General features: G+C 44.7%; 1 protein-coding gene across 1 annotated transcript in view; it reads left to right on the top strand.

The window, feature by feature from the left end:
- ADARB2 (adenosine deaminase RNA specific B2 (inactive)) overlaps window positions 1-23,356 on the top strand; it is a 309,589-nt gene that overhangs the window by 12,081 nt on the left and 274,152 nt on the right. The window contains exon 2 of the mRNA XM_064285079.1: window positions 1,398-2,305. Within this exon, the coding sequence (XP_064141149.1) occupies window positions 1,398-2,305 (908 nt within the window). The remainder of the gene's footprint in view (window positions 1-1,397; window positions 2,306-23,356) is intronic.

Raw genomic sequence — 23,356 nt, 5'->3', positions numbered from 1 at the left:
TCGGGTTTCCAAGGAGTGGCTGGTGTTTTGGAACTGCTGACATTTTGGTTAGCAGCAGAGCTATTAACCGCTGCACCACCAAGGCTCCTGTAAAGGGCCAGAGAGTAAATACTTCTGGCTTTGGAGGCCACATGGTCTCTGCTGCAACTCTGACATTATATTGCAAATGCAGCAATGTGCAAACAAGTGGACAGGACTGTGTTCCAAAAACACTTCAGGCAGCAAGAGGAACAGGCCTTTGGGTTGTAGCTGCCCACCCCTGACAGGCAAAGACACCCTGCAGCAGCATCTTAGCTGGGTCTTAATTCCTAGTCATTCTTAGTACAGTGAGCTGAACAGACACCATTCTTTTCCACTTCCAGTTGTAAAAAAAAAAAAAAAAGAGATTAGGTTTCGAGAATCTCTATTTGGAGCCGAAGCCCTAGTAGCATAGTGGTTAAGCTCAGCTGCTAACCAAAAAGGTTGGCAGTTCAATCCACTAGCAGCTCCTTGGAAACCTATGGGGGCAGTTCTACTCTCTCCTGTAAGGCCACTATGGGTCGGAATTGACTGGACAGCAACGGGTTTTGTTTGGTTTTATTTGGAGCTAGAAAACCAAAGAGGACAGTGACAAGGCAGAGCCCCTCACCTTCTTTACAAAGCAAAGAACTCTGAACCCCTCACTGCTCACAAACTGCTACCATCCTGTTGTGCAGGACAGAACCTAAAGCCATTCCATCTGAACAGGGGTGACTCACCCAATCAGAGAATGGGAAGGGCCCCTGCCTCCACCCCACCACAAGCAGGAAAGGCCTCTCTGACCCTCCACATTGTCCAAGACTGGTAAAAGAGAAGGGCCATTTTGTGTGTTTGTTTGATATTCTGGAGGGAAGCAAGTTGCAGACGGCACGGGGAGATAGATGGCAGGCTGGGTGGATGGTTTGGAGGATGCTGGCAGCTGGTTTCAGTGCCCGGTGACGGTCCGTAGTGTGACAGATGGAACAACTGCTGCTCAGTTGTGTGCTCCTCTCCCCACTCCCACCTCCTCGGCTTTCGTTCTCAGAAACGCAGCTCTCCAAGAACTGCTCCAGAATAAATCTCCTGGTTTATCGCTGCCCCTCCTCCTTACAGTTAATTGGTCCCTGGCAGGTAGTCATTCCCCCTCTCGTGAAGGGTGCATAATAATTTCTGCCAGCCAAGAAATAAAAAATGCTCTTTCTCACGTATTTTCCCACTAACATGCTGCCTTCCTGGCGGTGCAGGCTGTTACAGCCCGTTTTATAGGCCTAGGCTTTGTTGTTCTTACTGTAAGGGCTTTTATATTTATGAAGTTCAAGTTTCACAATATGGTATTATATTTGTCATTAGTAACAACCTGCCATTGCCTTGGGTCATGACTAATTTATTTTCACTACCAGGTACCAGCAGTGCGGAAGTGAAGGAAAACCGTAATGTGGGCAACCTGGAGGCAAAACTGCTACCTCCCAGCGACAGGGCAAGAGGAAGTGCGCCCAGTATAAAGAGAAAAAGGCCTTTGGAGGAAGGAAATAGCGGCCATTTCTGCAAATTGCAGCTGATCTGGAAAAAACTCTCGTGGTCAGTGACGCCAAAGAACGCCCTGGTACAACTCCACGAACTAAAGCCGGGCTTGCAGTATAAGATGGTCTCCCAGACAGGCCCTGTCCATGCGCCTGTCTTCGCAGTGGCTGTGGAGGTCAATGGACTTACCTTTGAGGGCACAGGACCCACCAAAAAGAAAGCCAAGATGCGGGCAGCAGAGTTGGCACTGAAGTCCTTCGTTCAGTTCCCTAACGCCTGCCAAGCTCACTTTGCCATGGGGAACAGCGTGAGCCCAGCCACAGACTTCACGTCTGACCAGGCTGATTTCCCAGACACTCTATTCAAGGAGTTTGAACCCTCCACCCCGAGCGAGGACTTCACAGGCTGCCGCCCCGTGAACACAGAGTTGCTCTCCACGGCCTATCGACACGGACGGTTACTCTACCACACTTTGGACCTGATGGGCCAGGCCAAGCCCGGCAAGCACAGGATGGCTCCCACTGCCGAGCAGGAGAAGAACCCTGTGGTGGTGCTCAATGAGCTGCGCTCCGGCCTGAGGTATGTCTGCCTCTCAGAGACCGTGGAGAAGCAGCACACCAAGAGTTTTGTGATGGCAGTGAGAGTGGACGGGAGGACATTTGAAGGCTCAGGACGTAGCAAGAAGCTGGCCAAGGGCCAGGCTGCACAGGCTGCTCTCCAGGCCCTCTTTAACATTCGGCTGCCCAGCCACATTCCTGGCAGGAGTAAAAGTCACCTTTTGCCCCAGGTGAGAATTCTCAGGTAGCTGCCCTGCAGGTGGAAGAATGCTGAGATGAATGTGAATTGTTAGTGTTCTTGCTGTAATGGGGGAGCAGTCAGAGCCTCTCCTCCAATTACTGTAAGTAGAGTGCAGCAGCCAAGCCCTCCCTTTCTGGAAAGCTGGGCTTCTGCCTAGTACACACAGAAGGTCCCCTTCCCTATCCTTGTCATTAAGAGCAATTTTCAGGCTTTTTGGAGAGAGAATCATGTGAATGTAAAGAAAAGAAAGAGAATATCAACACTCCAACTTACCCGAGGTAATGGGAGAATTAATGAAGCCAGGTAATTTTCGTAATGACGATTCTAGCTTCAAGAAAGACACTACAGCACAAGATGAAGGCAGAGGGAGCCTGGGCTGAGGGGCCTTCTGTGTCTATAGCCAGGAGTTCCGCTGCAGGGCAGGGGGGCCGGACCTTGCCAGGCCTTTTCAGCAACTTGGTCTCTGTACCCAGAAGCAAGGATTGTAAGGTAAAAATGTGTTTGTTAGAGAGTGGTTTTGGTTGAGTTTATAGCTAAGAACCATATGTAGGGAGGCTGGAAAAAAAACAAGCAAGTGCGAGTTGTTTCACGTCATTGTTTGCAATGGGAACCTCGATGCCTGGGTCGCAGCTTCAGACGCAGGTTGGGTGGACACTTGCCCAGCAGAACCACAGGAGATTGGAGTGAAAGGGGCAGAAACACAGGACTTGAGGAAACAGGAGGCCAGCAAATGGAGGCCGGTGTTAGAGCCTGGCTTTTCTCAGTCAGCAGTACCACGCCCCGGACCTTTCCACATAAGACAACAGTTCTGCTTTCTTACATCAGTTACTCTCATTCACTCAAGGAGTATTTTTAGTGCTGTGTACATGTCAGGAGCTGTACTCATGCCAGTTACAGTAGCCTTGTAATTGCTTATTTATGCAAATTACTCTTTTATCAGTCTGAAGATTATTTGTGGGCATCACTAATGTATTAGGTACAGAAAATTGTCTTTATTCATTTTTGGCATCAATCAAGGAAATAAGCATTTTACATAGTTAAAAAGCACTTAGCCCTGTAAGGGATTGGTAGTAAGTACTCAGTAATTGTAAGTTATTACTGTGATCGTTATCGTTATTAGATCACAACACCTAGAACAGAATCCATTAGTTAGCTGTGGGAGATGATAATCTGTTAAATAATGCAGGGTACCACCAACATCTCAGCTATCCAGAAGGGACACTTTACTGTGATACAGATGAAATACCTCATGATAGAGCCCTCATTTTGAATTATGGCTGGGGTTCAAGCTTTCGTTTACCCATTCGTTCAATAAATATTTGACTCTTACAGGCACAGGGGATATGGTGGGCAAAGTAGACAGTGTCCTACTTCTTACGTAGCTTGGCCTAGTGAGGGGGAAAAAAACAGTCGCCTCTGAGTGCATTCGGATTCATGGCAACCCCATGTGTGTCGCAGTAGAACTGTGCTCCGTAGACTCTTCAGTGGCTGATTTTTTAGAAGTAGATTGCCAGGACTTTCTTCCAAGATACCTCTGGATGGACTTGAACTTTCACCGTTTTGGTTAGCAGCCAAGCACGTTAACTATTTGTACCACCCAAGGACTTCTTGTGAAGGACAGAAACTTTTAAACAAGGAATTACAATTATGTGATGGGTGTTTCTCCTGGTATCTGTATCCTTAATTCATCCATTTATTTTCAAATATTTATTGAATATCTAATGATTGTTCTAAGAGGTGGATTGGAGCAGTTTAGACCATGATCTCCACAGGCCTTGCTTTCCAACTGCCCCCCAAATCTAAGTGAAAACAGAGTGCTTACAAAGCAAGTGCCCTTCAGTGTGAGTGCCTCAGCTTTCCGTCTAAACTGCCAGCCCTGAGTGCCTCCTAGAGAGAAATCCTGTATCCTTGCGTTCTCTTCTCTTACTCCTCCATTTTATCATTTTCCTTTCTTTTTTCTTCCTATCCTGTGACTCACTATCTGTAGCTTAAATTTGCCAACAATACCCATTGCTGTTCTTGTTAGTTGCCATGAAGTCAGTTCTAACTTATGCCTGACCCCATGTGTGCAGAGTAAAACAGCTCCATAGGGTTTTCAAGGCTTTGACCTTTCAGAAGCAGATTGCCAAGCCTGTCTTCTGAGGTACCTCTGGGTGGATTTGAGCCACCAAACTCTCAGCTAGTAGATGAGTGCTTGACTGTCTGTGCCACCCAAGGGCCTGTAACAATACTCATGGAAACCACTTTGCTCCCAACCCTCCTGGTCTGGAAGCTGTGCAAAAGAAGATGAGTCCCTTCTGAGACTGCTGGTGACCTTTGTCAGCTCCCATGCTTTGCCACTTCCTCTGAGAAGTTCTCCTACCACCAGTGATCTGTGGGCTTGGCCCCCACCCACTTCGCTTTACCCTCATCATCCCAAAACCGATGCATCCAGCCTGATGACTCCAGGGGCTGGCCTCCTCTGCTGGCCCCTGATCGGGCCTGCCATTGTTTAGTAAGAGGTATCCTTCTCTCCCTCCCCTCCCCACCCTCCATCTCTCTCTGCTGCTCCTTCTCCACCCCACCATGGGTGAAATTTGAAGGATGCCAGTGAATTCTGGCCACGATGCCTTTTTCTTTTATGTTGTCAACGCTGAGCTCCCACGATGAAGAAACTAGGCAGTGCTACTACTTTGTAATAGTCATTTGACCCCAGACCGCAGCACATCAGTTAAAGCCACTGCCGCTAAATTATTTCTCCCTGACAGCCCGCTAACCACCCGACTCGATGATGAAGGGCATGTAGCACAGAGAGGGTTGTGTGCCATTCATCACACCCACGGGCGCCTGGGCCATTCCACAGGCTCATTATCCTCCTTCCCTCGCAGATCCCCCCTCCACCCAGCACAGCCAGTGGGCCAGACCATGAAAACGGTGAACAGGCCAGTTCCCATCAGAGCTCGGTGGGATTAGAATCCTGGCTTGCACTGGGTCTGGATTCAGGGAAGAAAATTAAAAGAAAAGAAAAAATTCCAAGAGTCACTTTAAATTCTGCTTTTCTTTCCTGGTTCTGTGTTCCCCCCGACCCCTGCCCTGTTTGGAACTCCGCCTACCTATACATCATGCTTCCTGCCAAGGACCACCTCCTGTTTAGTTCACACCTTGTTTCTAGAGGCTTTTAAGCCCCTAAGGGCTCGAGCCTTTCCTTATCCTTGTCTAAATGCTAAGTTAGCAATCACAGCCTGTAAAGCAAGCAAGGCGTCCTTCCAAGCCCCTGCTCAGGCTGTCCATCACTCTTGCAGCATTCCCTCAGAACAGAGTGACTTACCCCATCGCTACTGAGCAAATGCCCACACAGAATAACTGAGTAACCTGCATGCCCCAGTCCACCTCAGACGGTGTGGTGACAGAGCTTACTGTAGGGGCTATGTAGTTTCTGGAACCTGAATATTGCCATCAATAGTTGATATTCTCTGCCCACAGTCCAGGGTAGTCTTCAGTGTGAGGAATGGCAAATCAAAGGAGTCTGGTCTTAAGATTTTCATACTGGGCTACACTTCTATAGATACTGTGTCTCTGTGTAATGCTTTTAACCAAAGATATGGTCTTATGTGAATGAAGCTTTGGAATGATCCCTGATGCTAATTCCCTCTTTAAGTTACGTTAGCAGCCATAGCTCTTAACCACTACACCACCAGGATTTCCTGTATATATAACTTAAATTTTATACACATATATATACGAATTTCTCAAATGTTGCTGTCCATGAATTTTCATTTTGGAAAGCTAACTTAAAGCTGTGGGGCCCTGATGGAAGAAATTCAATAGGTTCTTGAGTAAGGCCCAGGGATATACATTTTTAATGAGCACCTCCAATAGATTACAAAGCAGGTGGGTCAGAGAAACCACATTTCCAGATATCCTGTGCTGTTTGGAACGAAGTCCTGGAGCCACTCAAGGCCTCAGGCCTGGAAAGCAAGATTATAGGCAAGACAGAAAGAACATTTTAGATCCTTGCTCTATCTTTAAGACCGTTGTTATTGTTATTTGCCATCGAGTTGGCTCTGAATCTAGTCTTTAAGACTCTAGCATTTAAGTCTGGTTGTTGTTGTTAGATGCCATCTAGTCGGTTCCAGCTCATAGCGACCCTATGTACCACAGAATGAAACACTGCCCATTCCTGGGCCATCCTTAGAATTGTTGTTATGCTTGAGCTCATTGTTGCAGCCACTGTGTCAATCCATCTCCTTGAGGGTCTTCCTCTTTTCTGCTGACCCTGTACTTTACCAGGCATGATGTCCTTCTCCAGGGACTGATCCCTCCTCACAACATGTCCAAAGTATGTTAAGATGCAGTCTCACCATCCTTGCCTCTAAGGAGCATTCTGGCTATACTTTTTCCTAGACAGATTTGTTCATTCTTTTGGCAGTCCATGGTATATTCGATATTCTTCAGCAACACCACAACTCAAAGGCATCAGTCTTCTTCGGTCTTCCTTATTCATTGTCCAGCTTCCACATGCAAATGATGTGGTTGAAAATACCATGGCTTGGGTCAGGTGCACCTTAGTCTTCAGGGTGACCTCTGCTTGTCAACACTTTAAAGAGGTCCTTTGCAGCAGATTTACCCAATACGATATGTATTTTGATTTCTTGACTGCTGCTTCCACGGGCGTTGATTGTGGAGCCAAGTAAAATGAAATCCTTGGCAACTTCAGTCTTTTCTCCATTTATCATGATGTGGCTTATTGGTCCAGTTGTGAGGATTTTTATTTTCTTTATGTTGAGGTGTAATCCATACTGAAGGCTGTGGTCTTTGATCTTCATTAGTAAGTGCTTCAAGTCCTCTTCCCTTTCAGCAAGCAAGGTTGTGTCATCTGCATAACACAGGTTGTTAATGAGTCTTCCTCCAATCCTGATGCCCTGTTCTTATTCACATAGTCCAGCTTCTCGAATTATTTGCTCAGCATACAGATTGAATAGGTATGGTGAAAGGATACAACCTTGATGCACACCTTTCTTGACTTTAAATGACTCAGTAACCCCTTGTTCTGTTCAAACCACTGCCTCTTGATCTATGTACAGGTTCCCATTAAGTGTTCTGGAATTTCCATTCTTCACAATGTTATCCATAATTTGTTATGATCTACACAGTTGAATGCCTTTACGTAATCAATAAAGCACAGGTAAACATCCTTCTGGTATTCTCTGCTTTCAGCCAGGATCTGTCTGACATCAGCAGTGATATCCCTGGTTCCGTGTCCTCTTCTGAATCCGGCCTGGATTTCCTGCAGTTCCCTGTCGATATACTGCTGCAGCCACTTTTGAATGATCTTCAGCAAAATTTTGCTTGCGTGTGATATTGATGATATTGTTTGATGATTTCCACATTCGGTCGGATCAATTTTCTCGGGAATAGGTGCCACAGAGTCAGTTCCAACTCATGGTAACTCCATGTGTCAAAGTACAACTGTGCTCTGTAGGGTTTTCAGGCTGTGACTTTTCGGGAGTAGATTGTCTGGCCTGTCTTCCGAGGCACCTCTGGTTTAAGGAAACCTAACCTCCCAAACAACCCTTTAGTTAAGGACCTATAGAGAACATGTCTGTATGAGCGATCAGTGTAATTGTACTAATAATTCAGAATACCAGATTCCTTGAAATAATGGAACGTGTACTCTCTCCACACCTAAAGTAGTTTTCTGATAGTGAAAGTAAGGTAAAGTAGGCTTATTTGTAGTCCCATTTTTGAAGTAGTATGTTCAGAAGCATAACATTCTCAATAAAGATTAAAATCACAAGAGTCAGTTTTTCCAGTATCTAATTTCCACTCTATTCTACACTCGGGGGCATTTCTCAGAACCAAGCTAGCTTTTTTCCTTTAATTTAATGTGATCTGACTTTCAGTCTCTTAAACCAAGTGGTGAAACCAAAAGTTTATTAAATTCTTTAAAACACAATACAAGCTTAAATGTGTATTTTATAACCTTAACAGAGAGTGCACACATGCTGGGTACCCTCTAAGTATCAGTTGATAACGATAACAAATAAATACAAGGAAGTAGCTGGGAGAACCAGTCTGAATTCTTCACATTTTCTTCATCTGTAGTTAGTGAACCTTCTTGGCACAAGACTCCTCCAGGTTAAAGAGATGCTTGAAAGTAAGGCTGCGACCTGTGGCAGAATGTAAGTATCCACTATTTGGAAAAATCATCATAAAAAAATGATAGAAGCACAGAATCTGCATTCCTCTTCAGTCATTATTTCCCATCCTGGCCTGAAAAAAGTCGAATTCATAAAAGCATTGAACTCAGCCAAAAATGCCTATCTTTCAACTTTTCCTTTCCACAAGAACTAGCTAGAGAAGAAAACATACACTGTGTCGTGAACAAAAAAAAAGAAAATGAGTAACAGTTAGCAAGGTGCCTAGTAACTCAGAAAAGGGGGTAACATTATGAAACAACACCCATCATTTCAAAACAAGAGAGTTTGTTTGTTTGTCCATGAGCTGACCTTTCACCCTCAGTTATCCACCCCCTTTTCTAGGTTTTTCCATTTCCCTGTCAGTTTGCTTTAGTAGCTGGAAGTGATGCTGTCAGCTGTGTCTACAAAGCCTTGGTCAAAAGCAATCAAAACACTTTTTTTCCCCTCAAAATAAGAGAAGGAATTTTTTTTTAAACTGTTCATGAAGGCTAGTTGCTTTGACCAAGCCCTTCAGAGGTCTGTTAGGGGAAATTATGCCTGTAGCTTCAGTTTTAGGCCTTTTTCCCACGTCCAGCACACTTAACCCATATGGCACTCTGTTCCCTGATCTTCAGCACTCTTGCTGCTACGAACCGTATCCTTGCCGTAGAGTTGATTCCAGCTCATAGGACCCTATAGGACAGAGTAGAACTGCCCCATAGGTTTTTCAAGGCTGTGAATCTTAAAGCAGGCTGCCACATCTCCCATGGAATGGCTGGTGGGTTTGAACGGCTGACCTTTCAGTTAGCAGCCAAGCACTTTAACCACTGTGCACAGGGCCCCTCCTGTTACTGCTAAGAGGATGAAGAAATCATCGGAATATATAAAGTAATTGAACAGCTTTTTTCGTTTCAGCATTTCATAGTAAATTTGAGCTCCCGTAAGTGATCGCATGTCCTGATATCTGTCCCTGAAATTAGCCTCAGACCAGGGGGACGGAGTCTATTAATGCACTCACAGCAGCTGCATTGAAGGACACTATGGTTTGTTTTTTGTTTTTGTTTTTGTTTTCGTAAATGTATCTGTCCCTTTCCCAAACACCAAGGTGACTCCCAACTGCCTCTGACCAGTTTACAGATTGTTTTTCTAATCTCATACTCCTGCTAATCTATCTCACTCAATAGAAGCAGCATCCTAACGGCTGTAAAGCTAAACCATTAATTAATATTGCCGTAACAAATTAGCAATGGAGGGGTCCTCAAATTTTAAATAGGCTTAAATTATAAACGAATAGGTGTGGAAATCACATTCACTTGGCTTTGAAATAGCTTAACACTGTCCATGCTGGTTTACATCCCCAAAGTAGTAGCAGATGCTATTCTCCAGCCAACAACCCTCCGCCCCACCCTGTCCTCGGTTCCAGGGGATGGAAGAAGGTGTAGGAGGGCTCTCACCTCCTCCTGGCTGCACTGAGGAACAGTGAGAGCTGATTTAGCACGTGGCCATGTTCCAGTCACGGCAGTTCCTGAATGAGCTGATGCCTAGCTCTTGGCAGGCCCTACAAGCAGAAAGGATCATTCTGGAATTCACATTATTGTCTTGAAAAGGACTGATGTCTTTACACCTTAGCAGAGGTGTTTGCTCTCATTTATGTGTGGTTGGTTTTATGATACACCTCCCAGTTTCTCAGACCTGCCTTCCTATGGTTTCCTTAAGGTGCTGCGATTAGAGTCTGATCTCACTACATCTGGGCCTTCCTGGCACAACAGACCCAGATGTGGGCCTCAAGAGGCCCTTCAACCGAATGCCTTAGAAGAACAGTGGTTTCAGTCCGACCCCCAAGGGAGTGCTCTACTTTTCAAACAAAACAGAACTCGAATTCCTGGATAAGTCTCTAAACTTATTAGTTAACGTGTTGTTTCTGGGGACTTATTTCTGGGCCTCACAGAGGTTGCCAGCAGACCAGGGAACAAACACCTAGCCGTAGACATCACCCATTTTCTCTCTCCTCCTCCCCCCTCCTTTCTTTGTAATTCAAGACTTACACCCTTACCACTACTTTTCTTGAAAGAATCCTGAAGTTTCAGAGAAGTCAGAAATATCTTTGCCAGTGGACATAATCTGGAACACGTGGTCTGAAAGCCAGTGCAAATTTTGGTAAGTGGGGTTATAAAGAACAGGTAGACACAGGAGCAACTGCCGTGGAGATACTGTGATCAGTCAGCTGAGGTGGAGGGTTGCCACTTGGCTGAGAAGGCATTCCACTTAACTTTGTGGGAGAACAAATACATGAAAATATTCATCTTTTACTTTCAGTGCACGTATAGCTGAAATTCAGCAATTTGAGTCTCTTATAAAAATATATCTGTGAGTTACTGATTTGAAAAAGACAGGAGCACTGCCATTTAAATTGGAACAAACCAGCTTGTTATACCAACTGTTGCTGCCTCCCACCCCAGCCAGTGGGTTGGCGTCACACCTCCCCATGCTAATGACCTCAATATTGTAGCTAAAACACCAGAACGTTTGGCAAAATCAGAGACTATACAAACACCAGCAGCAACAAAAACAATAGCGTGTGCTTGTTGTGAGTGCACACAACCACGTGATTCGAAGCATGATTGTACTTGGGTATTAATGACAGCTCTGACTGGAGCGCATTGGAAGGTTCAAAAGTAAATTAGTATAGAGTTTTAGCCTTGTAGGTATATTGATACTTGTAAGCTGGGCTTAGAAAAAATTTTTTTGTTCTGATAACTAACTACAGGGATTTTTTATAAAAAATAATAAGTTTCTGCTGAAGCACTGCACAAAAATTTTATAGACAGTCATTTTGGCGTCACCACCCCTGCTGGTTACCTGGTACTGTCCACAGCCCCACCGTCCGTGAACTAAGCATTCCTGTTAGGCATTTGTCTATAGTTCCACTGCCCTTTCTTCATCTCCCCTTCCCAGAGTAACCAACAGGGTAGAATTTGGTATCAACTTAGCCTTTTTTTCTGCCTGACTCTTAACCCTTCCTTTCACAATCTAGTGTCAGGAAGGAGGGAGAATAAATGATGTTGGTGAGTTGTTCAGTAAATATTTGCTCATTTAATGAATAAGAGGATCCTATCTGAGTTTCTGAGTCCCTCACTTAGACCCACTGCACATAAACATCAGCCATATTCTTTGAAAGAAAGTACTTGTTCCATTGATGTTTGAGATGTTTATTGATGTTTAAGTAGCCAGTCCTGAAAGAAAAAACTATTCGTTGAATTGGTGCCATAATACTCAACCAATGAGTCAAGACCTAGAGAAAACACAAACCCAGTTATTGGACCCATAGAACAAGAGCCAAGTGGCTTTAACCACATTCTGGGGCATGCAGGGAAAGGGAAAGTCCAGTCGGCATCATAAAGGTTTACTCACAACGGAACTTTGGAAGATTATCATTATTCTCTGAGTTCAGTTTTACTGGGTTACTCAGGTTGGTGGATATTACCACCCATAATCCAGTCTTTCTTCCCAGAAGTTTAGAATGTTTGGTCATATATTATCTTGTTGACAGAATCCCTAGGACTCAAGATGAATGAGTTTTGCATTCAGGACTACTTGAGGTACTACCTCCTTCAAGGCCGCTAGCTTCTCAGGATTAGCCCTCAAACTTGTTATCTACATCCCTGTCTCCCCCAGGTTTCCCCCACTCGGTCACACTCTGAACTACTCACTTCAGAAGGAAGAAGAGTTCCTTGGATGATTTTCTATAGATTCAAAAAAAAACCTTTGTTTTATTGCAAAAATGCTTTTCATTGCCATTCAGCCTTGTGAGGAAAAGGAATTGTTCAGCTGTCAGAGTGGAGTCAATTATATTTGCATCAGCATAAAGAGCTCAACACAGGCAGACCTTGCTATCGAGCCAGAGAGGTGTGCCTGGCACCTCATGAGGCAGCCCCGGGCATCCAGAAAGCCACAAGCATTGCTCCACATCCCTACTCCTTTCTTAGTTGTGTGGAAGAGGCGTCAGCGGAATAGGTGTTTGAATTGAAGGACTGTGAGTTTGAATCTGGGAATGCAAATATTAAAAATGTAAAAACTGCACATAGAGTCCCTATCAGAAGGAACCTAGCGCCTTGGTCTTTACTACCTCTAATAAATGTGAACATCACAGTTTTACTGCACAGTCCTGGTGAAATAAGACTTTTTGTTTTGTTTTGTTTTGTTTTCTATTAGGTATCATGGTGGCTTTTGCTTCATAAATGTGTACAGCAAAGGCTCTATAGAAAGAGAGGAACCTTTAGAAGAACACTTGGTCTGGCCTCTTCACCAGCACTGAGAAAACATAAAATTAAATCAATGCAGAAAACCTAGTGTGTCCAATTTTCATTAATTGCTTTACTCAGTTGAGCCAACCAGTCAAGACGAACTGGCTTCTTCTTTGACTTTCAGAGCAGAGTTCAGGGTGATTTCTACATTATACACACACACACACATATACACTACATATACATGATGTATATATATTTATATATGTATATATCCATAACAATAGAGATATAGAAAGAGTGGAAGACTCAGATTGATTGGAGGTTTGTGCAAACATAGGAAAAACATGTTTGTTCTTAGTGTCACGTTTCAGAGACGTACCAAAAGGTGTTTTCTCTGGCAAGTCTTAACTTCTCTGTGCCTTTTTGTTCTCATCTCCAAGGGGTTATTTTGAGGATCAAGTGTTTACAACAATGCCTAGCATAAAGTGCTCAATGACTGTTAGCTATTATTTGTGTTACTATCTTATACCATGTATCATTTATATTATTGCCATTGGTATGACACAATTAGAGATTCATCTCTTTGAGACATGTTCTTCCTGAACCAAAGTGTATTAAAACGCAAACAAAAGGCAGACCCATTGCTGTCAAGCCAATTCCAACTCATAGTGACCCTATAGGACAGAGTGGAACAACTGCCCAGTAGGGTTTCCAAGGCTGTAATCTTTACAGGAGCAGACTGCCGCATCTTTCTCTCACGGAGCAGCTTGGTGATTTCAAACCTCTGACCCTTCTGTTAGCAGCCCAGCATTTAACCACTGCGCCACCAGGGCGCCTCAACAAAAGTTAGGGTAAGATATAACGTCGCTATCCCTTTAGTACAAAGGCTTTTTCTAAAGATGCTTAGGTTTTCTTGGGACTCACAGGCTCTTGCAAGTGGGCTGCCAGGTAAAATACAGGGACACATTTGTACCGAAAAAGTGTTCATTATTTATCTGAAAATAAATTGAACTGGAAGACCTGTGTTTTTATTGCTGAATCTAGCAACCTTACTCACAACTGAAAAGAGATGGTGTAAGGATGCCCATGTGGAGGAGGGTAGGACTCCCAATGGGAAGAGGAAGGGGGCCAGTGACTGACCACTGCAACTTCCACAGCATTCTCCCTGGCCCCCTCTCAGAGTGCACACAGCCACCAGCTACGCCAGTGTCACAGGGGTGGGAGCTTTTCCTGTCTCCCTCAGATATTGCAGATATGACTGAACTCACTTCACAGTATTTCTTGTGGAGGATGATTGTTAGGGTACCTAGTAGTGAACTAGGCTAGGGACTTCAGAGATCAAATTCAACATCCTGAATTCGGCTGAGAACCCCTGTTCACCTGCTGCTTTTATTCAGCAGTGCTAACATTCGCTGTTTGATTTCACTTACATATCAAGTTATTAAAGGCTTGATGTAGGTTAGGCCCTAGACGGAACTTCTTGACAGTAATGCCCAGGAATTAATTCTTAGAAATGAAGGTGAAATTTCTTTCACTGCAGTGATCTCAGTATAGGGCTTGTGTAAAAGATTGGATAAAAACTAGTCACACAGGGATCCAGGCTTTCTAACTCAATAATTCTATAACTTACTAAGGGAGAGAGAAAGGAAATTCTGCTGATTTTTGAAATTGGCTTGCCCGAAGTTAATTCTCGTTTCTCAGAAGCTGCAATCGATTGTTTTGTGGGCACTTTGAGAAGGTAGAGGGAGGCAAGAGAGAGGAAAAGCATATGGTCATTTTATCCAGAATAACAGTGCCTTCTTAGGAATGGGGATTAAAATTGTGTTGCCCCCAGCTTTTATTCCAGACTTGGGTCACCGCCTAGGAGTTCCTCCTAAGCCAAACATGATCAAAACCCTGAGATTCCTTTGCTCTTTTCCTGGGTCGTAAGTGCCCTACAAAGCTTCAAACACTCGAGGCAAGCCGGACCTCATTAGAGCTAAGCTTTCCTTGGATTCTGGCAACTGGGTGTCATTAGGTTGGATGTGAACTTCTGTTGTTTTCTACTTATCTCTCCCTGCGAGGCTTCTGCTCTCTGGAGCAAGGCTCAGAAATCAAGCTCTGAATCTAAACCTCTGGCTGGTTGGAGTCCTCAGGAATGCTTTTCTATTTCAGGAAGCCTATCTGACCTGTTTGTAATTATACTCCCTGCTCATTTGTGACCACTTTACCCAATTTTGAAGCAGTAATTATTCAAGCAGCTTCCTTGTCTTCAGCACGTCTGCCTGCTGTCAGGTCACCACTGCCTCTTTGGTTTTGTGACCACAAGCGCCCTCTTGTGGTGCACTGCATAAGCAGACAGGATGCCTTCCAGAGGTGCGCCTATTAGTAAGAAAAATACCGTCTCCTGTGGTTAAGAGTTTGAAAGCTAACCAAAACCCTGGTGCACAGTGGTTAAGTGCTACCGCTGCTAACCAAAAGGTCGGCAGTTCGAATCCACCAGGCACTCCTTGGAAACTCTGTCGGGCAGTTCTATCCTGCCCTAAAGGGTCACGATGAGTCGGAATCAACTCAACAGGACGGGCTAAACAGAAAGGTCGGCAGTTTGAATCTTCCAGCCCTTCCTTGGACCGGGCAGTTCCACCTTGTTCTATAGGGTTGCTGTGAGTTGGAATCAACTCAACAGCACAGAACAACAACAGCAACTAGGCTTAGCCGAAGGAGCCCTGGTGACTGCTAACCACAAGGCAGGTGGTTTGAACCGATCAGCCACTCTGCAGAAGAAAGACATGGCTGATTCCATAAAGGTTACAGCCTTGGAGACCCTATGGAGCAATTCTAGTCTGTCCTAGGAGTCAGAATCCACTCGATGGCACACAGCAACAACGATGATGCATTTATACAATAGCATATACTACCTAAGGAGCCCTAGTAGCTCAGTGGCTAAGCACTTGACTGCTAACCAAAACAATAGGTTGGCGGTTCAAACTCACCCAGAGGCTCCTTGGCAGAAGGATCTGGTGATTTGCTCCTGTGAAGATTACAGCCAAGGAAGTTCTATGGGGCAGTTCTACTCTGTCACATGGGGCTGCTGAGTCGAAAATTGACTTGATGGCACCCAACAACAACAATGCTGCCTTACTACTAATTTAAGTTAGAAAATTTAACACATATGTATTTAAATGTATATATTCCCTATACTATGTTTAGCAAGTTAATATAATCGCTAATTAATTAAGCGGAGCATACAACCGTAGGGTCTCCATGAGTCAGAACAGACTCGATAGCAACAGGTTTGTTTTGCTTTTTTCATGCCAAACTTTACTGTGTGTCTCATTATTTTATAAAAATCAAACCCATTGCCATCAAGTCGATCCCAGCTCACAGCAATGGTGTAGGACAGAGTAGAACTACCCCAGACCGTTTCCAAGCAGTGGCTGGTAGATTTGAACTGCCAGCATTCTGGTCAGTACCCAAGCTCTTAACCGCTGCACCACCAGGGCTCCATTATTTTATTGCCATGCTTAAAAATGGTGGGGATGATCTGGTAGCAATAGTAATAGCTAATATCTGTCCACACTTAGGTCGTGACAGATACTGTTCTAAGTGCTTTATGTGTAATGACCCCTTTAGTCCTCAGTGAAGGTAAAAAAACTCTGAGGCAGGCACTGTTTGTATTCCCACTTTATAGACGAGAGAACTGAGGCACAGAAAAGGTAGGTCCCTTGCCTAAGGTCTCATAGCTAGTGAGTGGCAGAGCTGGGACTATAGTTACAAAACAGCCAGAAACAGTTCCTGTAATAGTAGAAGCATTCCTCAGGCCACCAACCTACCGTATCTTCTCTACAGGCTTAATGAAGAAACAGAACATTCTTACTAATCTAAAAAAAAATGTTTCTGACTTAGCACCAAAAGACTGACCCATAAAAAAAATGTTTGTTAGCAGTTCCAGAAAGGGAGAAATCATTGTGGGCTGGCAAGCAGAAGATAGCTTGTGGATCTGAAAGACTAGAACTTGGATATATGAAAGGAAAAGATGGGTACGCAGGGCAGGGAGAACCTGAGCAAGGACTGTAGGGGTCCCTCTGGGCTCATGAGAGCAGGGTGAACAGATGGATGCTTCCTGTGAGAGCTGCTGGAGGGGGCGGGAGGGCAGCACTATGGAGAAGCTGCAGGCACCTTCAGGAATCCAGCCTGTCCTTTTGGTCAGGTGTCCTCAAGCACTGCTTGGGGCCCTGCAGGTGTCCCCACCCCTCCTCCTGGCAACCCCTGCTGAGGACTCCTGCCTGCTGACTCCTGGCTGGAGGGAAGGGGCAGGGAGAACATGCCCTGGCTTCCCACCCGGGGAAAGATCCCTTTGTCAGCAGAGACTGCAGCGTCACTGTACAGACAGCAAGCTTTGCTGGGATGGTCAGTTCTCCCTCCTTTCTCAGGGATTTATTGTTACCCTGAAAAGGAGAGAGACAGCCAAAGGAGATGGCCAATGGGGGAATGCCAACATTTCAATGTGCCAGAGAAAATGAAGGGGAGCAGCCAAGCACGAGGAGAGAAAGAAAGCTACAAGAAGCCAGCCAGAGAGCAAGGAGGAAATGTACATAGGAGAATGTCCAAGCTGCCCCCTGCCTCTCCCAACCCCAGGCAGTGTTCCCGCCATCACATTGGAGATGGGCCCCTGTGGCTGCCTCCTTACAGAGCGCTGAGCATCTAGCCGAGGAGCTGAGCATTCGCTACGGGTGTAATCACGGTTGTGACGGCAAGGCCAGTAGTACGATAACACTAATGGTGGTGATGGGTTAGTTCCCATTGGGTCAACTCTTAGTCATGGGTGACCGTATGTATAAGAGAAAGAAATATTGTCGGGTCCACACCTTCTTCATGATCACTGGCAGAGAGCTCAAATGGAGTCCATGCATCAGCATTCTGAGTCTGGACCCCCTTCCTTGCCCTTGTCTGCTTTGGGGCCTTCACAATCGTTAAGTTTCTGCTTCTTGCTTGAGTCAGCTCAGGTTCTTTAGTACACAGATGGTGAGACAGAGTTTGGAGTGCCAGAGGCTCTCTGGGATCTGAAGGGAGGATAACACCTGTGAAAGCTAAAGGGGGAGAAGCAAGATTGTGCAGGAAGAGCCTGAGACCGAGATGTACATCTGACATGTGTAGAAAGAAGGAGGGGAAGACTGCGATGTAGCTCACAGACTAGGTCAACCAAGAGGCCTCATCCCCTTGCCAAAACCAGTCATTGACTGGGGGCTGCCCAGGGACTGCAGCTTCTGCTACACGCTCAGAAGCTCACAGGAGCCACAGCTGAGCTGACAGCTGACACTCTCCTCATCTCTGAACAGCAGGTCTTTCCTTCAAGGGAGATCCGATCCGGTGTGTGCAGGCCACTCCTGGTTGACTGGGGACACCTCCCCTATCCCAGACTCGGGGATCCCCTCCTGAGTAAATGTTTTACTAAAGCAGAAATGTTGGTTTCTTTAGCAGTGCCAGCGATGGTTTCCTTAGAGTTTAGAAGTAATAGGAAAACTGTCTTCTCCATCAGACACAATTTTGCAACCTTCTGTAGCCTCCCGTGTACCCTCACAGCCAATGCAGGATACAGGCAATACTTTGGCTAATCACTGCATAGACAAGAATGGGATTAACCTGCAAGTACCTAGACACCTAATCTCACTCTCTCTCCCTGTCTCTATATCTAACTTTTTCTGTTTATATCTATCTCTATCATCTCTATCTTCTTCTTTCCCCTCTTCTTCTCTTCTTCTCTCCCTCTCTCTCTCTGTCTTCCTCCCATTCCCTTTTCAATTACCCAGAGCCTGTTCTGTTTCTATTTTTAGATTCCTGGTATATACCCAAACTGTGCTTGCTGCTCTGTGAACATTTTGTTATTTAATCCCATAAGCACTATACCAGTAAGCATTTATGTACTGCTTTTTTTTTTTTTTTTTTTTTTACCATGGGCTGGACCTGATCTAAGCACCAAGATCTTACCCCAGGTCTCACAGCTAATAAGTGTTAAGAGCTGAGTCTGGAAATAAAGTCTCCTGGGCTTCATTACCTTTTCATTTCCCTTTTGGGTAGGTGATATATCACAAGGCTACCTATCCATGGCTAGGTAGGTGAATCCAACCTGGAAGAAGAGAATTAGCACAATAGCTAACACAGCCTGAGCGCACATCCCAGCACATCCGCTTGCTAGCTGTGTGACCTAAGTTACTCAAAGCCTCTGGCCCATCAGCTTCCTAACCTGTAAAATGGTCTGATAATAAAAGAAGCCAGGTCACGGAACAGCTATGAGAATTAAATGAGTCGATGAACCCTATAGGACAGAGTAGAACTGCCCCATAGGGTTTCCAAGCCTGTAATCTTTACAGAAGCAGACTGCTAACATCTTTCGGACTGTGGCTGGTGGTTTCAGACCGCTGGCCTTTTGGTTAGCAGCTGAGCGCTTAGCCTCTGCACCACCAGGGCCCCTCAAATGAGTCAATACTGGCATTTAGAATAGTATCTGGCACAACATAGGCACTATATAGGGATTTATCACTCTTACTTCAGAGAAGCTTTGAAAATGTGACATAAATGGACCAGACGTACCTTGTTGTCATTTAATGAAAGAAGGGTGAGAAGGGGAGCAGGGCCAGTATTCCAAGAAAGACTTCCATTCACTCTTCTACTTCCATTCTGCGAAGAGAGAGAGAAGCTTCTAAGATGTCAAGAGGCAGCGTGTGACAGGGTGGACTCAGCACTGCTGGGTCTCATCCAGACGTAGCCAGTCCTGGCTGCTCACCTACAACTCCCCTGGGCCCTGGTTTTCTCCTCTCAAAACTTAGGGACTGTGGTTAGATTTTCACTCCCAGTTCTCACACTCAAAGAAATACAACCCAGTATAAGATGCCCCATATGTCAGCATAGTATATACAGTATGGGTCCAATATGCTAACAGCCACTTCTTTGATAATGTTTAAAGAGCAACAAACACAAACTCATCACCGAAAGGACATGCAATCTGTAGCATTTTCCCCAAAAAGCAGAGCTTATATTTTCTCACTCCAGTACGATTTTCCACTAAAATTGAGGTTTCCAGACCAAAGTAAACACTGAGGATACCAGGCAGACAGAAGAATGTTGTGATCATGCACTCTCAGCTGTTTCCTCTCAGCTCCACAAATGAGTGTCAGTGCTGTCTGGGTCAAGCAGCCCTCTCCTTCTCTGACGGGGGACTCAAAGAGGGAAATTGGGCCTAAGAACCAGCAAGTACCCTTCTGTCTTCAACACTTTCATTCTCTTACCTCCTTAGCATGAAAAAGTTTACTCGTAAGGGTTGAAGATTGGCTGAATGTTGTCAAATCAAACACCAAACCCCTGGCCATCAAGTCAGTTCTGACTCATGGTGACCGCACGTGTTACAGGGTAGAACTGCTCGCTCCATAGGGTTTTCTTGGCTGTAATCTTTTAGGAAACCCTGGTAGCATAGTGGTTAAGAGCTACAGCTGCTACCCAAAAGGTCAGCGGTTCAAATCCACCAGGCACTCCTTAGAAACCATATGGGGCAGTTCTACCCTGTCCTATAGGGTCGCTATGAGTCGGAAACAACTCGATGGCAAAAGTTTTTTTTTTTTTTTAATCTTAACAGAAGCAGATCACCAGGCGTTTCTTCCACAGAGCCACTAGGTGGGTTTGAACTGCCAACCTTTACGCTGGTAGCTGATCACAAACCATTTGAGCCACCCAGAAGCCTTAAATGTTGTCAAGGTCTGTTTAAATACACACACAAAAAATTAAATACATTACATCCTAAAAATGTCATATCTCTACCTACCCTCTAAACTTCCCAGAACATTCTGAAGTGCAAGAACTCAGAGTCATATTCAGATTCAGTTTAATGTAACCTTTCTTGTACAGATTCCTGCATTTTTTTTTTAATTTTTATTGTAATTTAGATGAAAGTTTACAAACTATTTTCTCATTGAACAATTAATACACATATTGTTTTGTGATATTGGTTGCCAACTCCACAACATGTCAACATTTTCCCCTTCTCAACCTTGGGTTCCCCATTACTACCTTCCCTGTCCTCCACTGACTTCTTATCTTTGCCCCTGGGCTGGTGTGTCCATTTAGTCTTATTTTGTTTCATGGGCCTGTCTAATCTTTGGCTGAAGGGTGAATCTCAGGAGTGACTTCATTACTGAGCTATAAGTGTGCCTGGGGGCCATACTCCTGGGGTTTCTTCAGTCTCTGTCAGACCAGTAACTCTGTTTTTGTGTGTGTGTGTGTGTGTGTGTGTGTGTGAGTTAGAATTTTGTTCCGCATTTTTCCCCAACTCTGTCTGGGACCTCTGTTGTGATCCCTGTTGGAGCAGTCAGTGGTGGTAGCCAGGCACCATCTAGTTGTGCTGGATTCAGTCTGGTAGAAGCCATGGTAGTTGTGGTTCATTAGTCCTTTGGACTAATCTTTCCCATGTATGTTTGGTTTTTCTCATTCTCCCTTGCTCCTGAAGGGGTGAGACCAGTGGCGTATCTTAGCTGCTTACAAGCTTTTAAGACCCCAGATGTTACTCACCAAAGTAGAATGTAGGACATTTTCTTTATAAACTATGTTATGCCAATTGACGTTCCCCAAGATCATGGTCCCCACAGCCCTCAGTCTGGTAATTTTATCCCTCAGGAAGTTTGGATGTGTCTACAGAGCTTCCATGACCTTACCTTGGGCAAGTTATGCTGGCTTCCCCAGTATTGCGTACTTTCTTACCCTTCACCAAAGTTACCACTTATCTTTTTTTTTTTAATAATTTTTATTGTGCTTTAAGTGAAAGTTTACAAATCAAGTCAGTCTGTCACATATAAGCTTATATACACCTTACTACATAACTCCCATTTACTCTCCCCCTGATGAGTCAGCTTGCTCTCTTCTTCCAGTCTCTCCTTTCGTGACAATTTTGCCAGCTTCCAACCCTCTCTACCCTCCCATCTCCCCTCCAGACAGGAGATGCCAATACAGTCTCAAGTGTCCACCTGATACAAGTAGCTCGCTCTTCATCAGCATCTCTCTCCAACTCATTGTCCAGTCCCTTCCATGTCTGATGAGTAGTCTTCAGGAATGGTTCCTGTCCTGGGCCAACAGAAGGTTTGGGGACCATGACCGCCAGGATTCTTCTAGTCTCATTCAGACCATTAAGTCTGGTCTTTTTATGAGAATTTGGGGTCTGCATCCCACTGTTCTCCTGCTCCCTCAGGAGTTCTCTGTTGTGCTCCCTGTCAGGGCAGTCATCGGTTGTGGCCGGACACCATCTAGTTCTTCTGGTCTCAGGATGATGTAAGTCTCTAGTTCATGTGGCCCTTTCTGTCTCAGGCTCATAGTTATCATGTGGCCTTGGTGTTCTTCATTCTCCTTTAATCCAGGGGGGTTGAGACCAATTGATGCGTCTTAGATGGCCGCTCGTTAGCATTTAATACCCTGGACGCCACACTTCAAAGCGGGATGCACAATGTTTTCATAATAGAGTTTATTATGCCAATTGACTTAGAAGTCCCCTTAAGCCATAGTCCCCAAACCCCCGCCCTTGCTCCGCTGACCTTTGAAGCATTCAGTTTATCCCAGAAACTGCTTTTAGGCCAGTCCAGTTGAGCTGACCTTCCCTGTATTGAGTATTGTCCTTCCCTTCACCTAAAGTAGTTCTTATCTACTAGCTAATCAGTAAATAGCCCTCTCCCACCCTCCCTCCCTCCCCCCCTCTCATAACCACAAAATAATGTGTTCTTCTCAGTTCATACTGTTTCTCAAGAATTTATAATAGTGGTCTTATGCAGTATTTGTCCTTTCGCATCTGACTAATTTCACACAGCATAATGCCTTCCAGGTTCCTCCATTTTATGAAAAGTTTCACAGATTTGTCACTGTCCTTTATCGATGCGTAGTATTCCATTGTGTGAATGGACCATAATTTATTTAACCATTCATCCTTTGATGAACACCTTGGTTGCTTCCAGCTTTTTGCTATTGTAAACCGTGCTGCAATAAACATGGGTGTGCATGTATCTGTTCATGTAAAGGCTCTTATTTCTCTAGGGTACATTCCGAGGAGTGGGATTTCTGGGTTGTATGGTAGCTCTATTTCTAACTTTTTAAGAAAACGCCAGATAGATTTCCAAAGTGGTTGTACTATTTTGCATTCCCACCAGCAATGTATAAGACTTCCAATCTCTCCGCAGCCCCTCCAACATTTATTATTTTGTGTTTTTTGGATTAATGCCAGCCTCGTTGAAGTGAGATGGAATCTCATCGTAGTTTTAATTTGCATTTCTCTAATGGCTAATGATCGAGAGCATTTTCTCATGTGTCTGTCAGCTGCCTGAATATCTTCTTTAGTGAAGTGCGTGTTCATATCCTTTGCCCACTTTTTGATTGGGTTGTTTGTCTTTTTGTGGTTGAGTTTTAACAGAATCATATAGATTTTAGAGATCAGGTGCTGGTCAGAGATGTCATAGCTGAAAATTTTTTCCCAATCTGTAGGTGGTCTTTTTACTCTTTTGATGAAGTCTTTAGATGAGCATAGGTGTTTGATTTTTAGGAGCTCCCAGTTATCTGGTTTCTCTTCGTCATTTTTAGTAATGTTTTGTATTCTGTTTATGCCTTGTATTAGGGCTTCTAACGTCCCTA

The sequence above is a fragment of the Loxodonta africana genome, chromosome 4, assembly GCF_030014295.1.
Source record: "Loxodonta africana isolate mLoxAfr1 chromosome 4, mLoxAfr1.hap2, whole genome shotgun sequence".
Lineage (NCBI taxonomy): Eukaryota > Metazoa > Chordata > Mammalia > Proboscidea > Elephantidae > Loxodonta > Loxodonta africana.
Note: the sequence above shows the minus strand (reverse complement) of the source record. Positions and strands in the feature narration are given on the sequence as shown.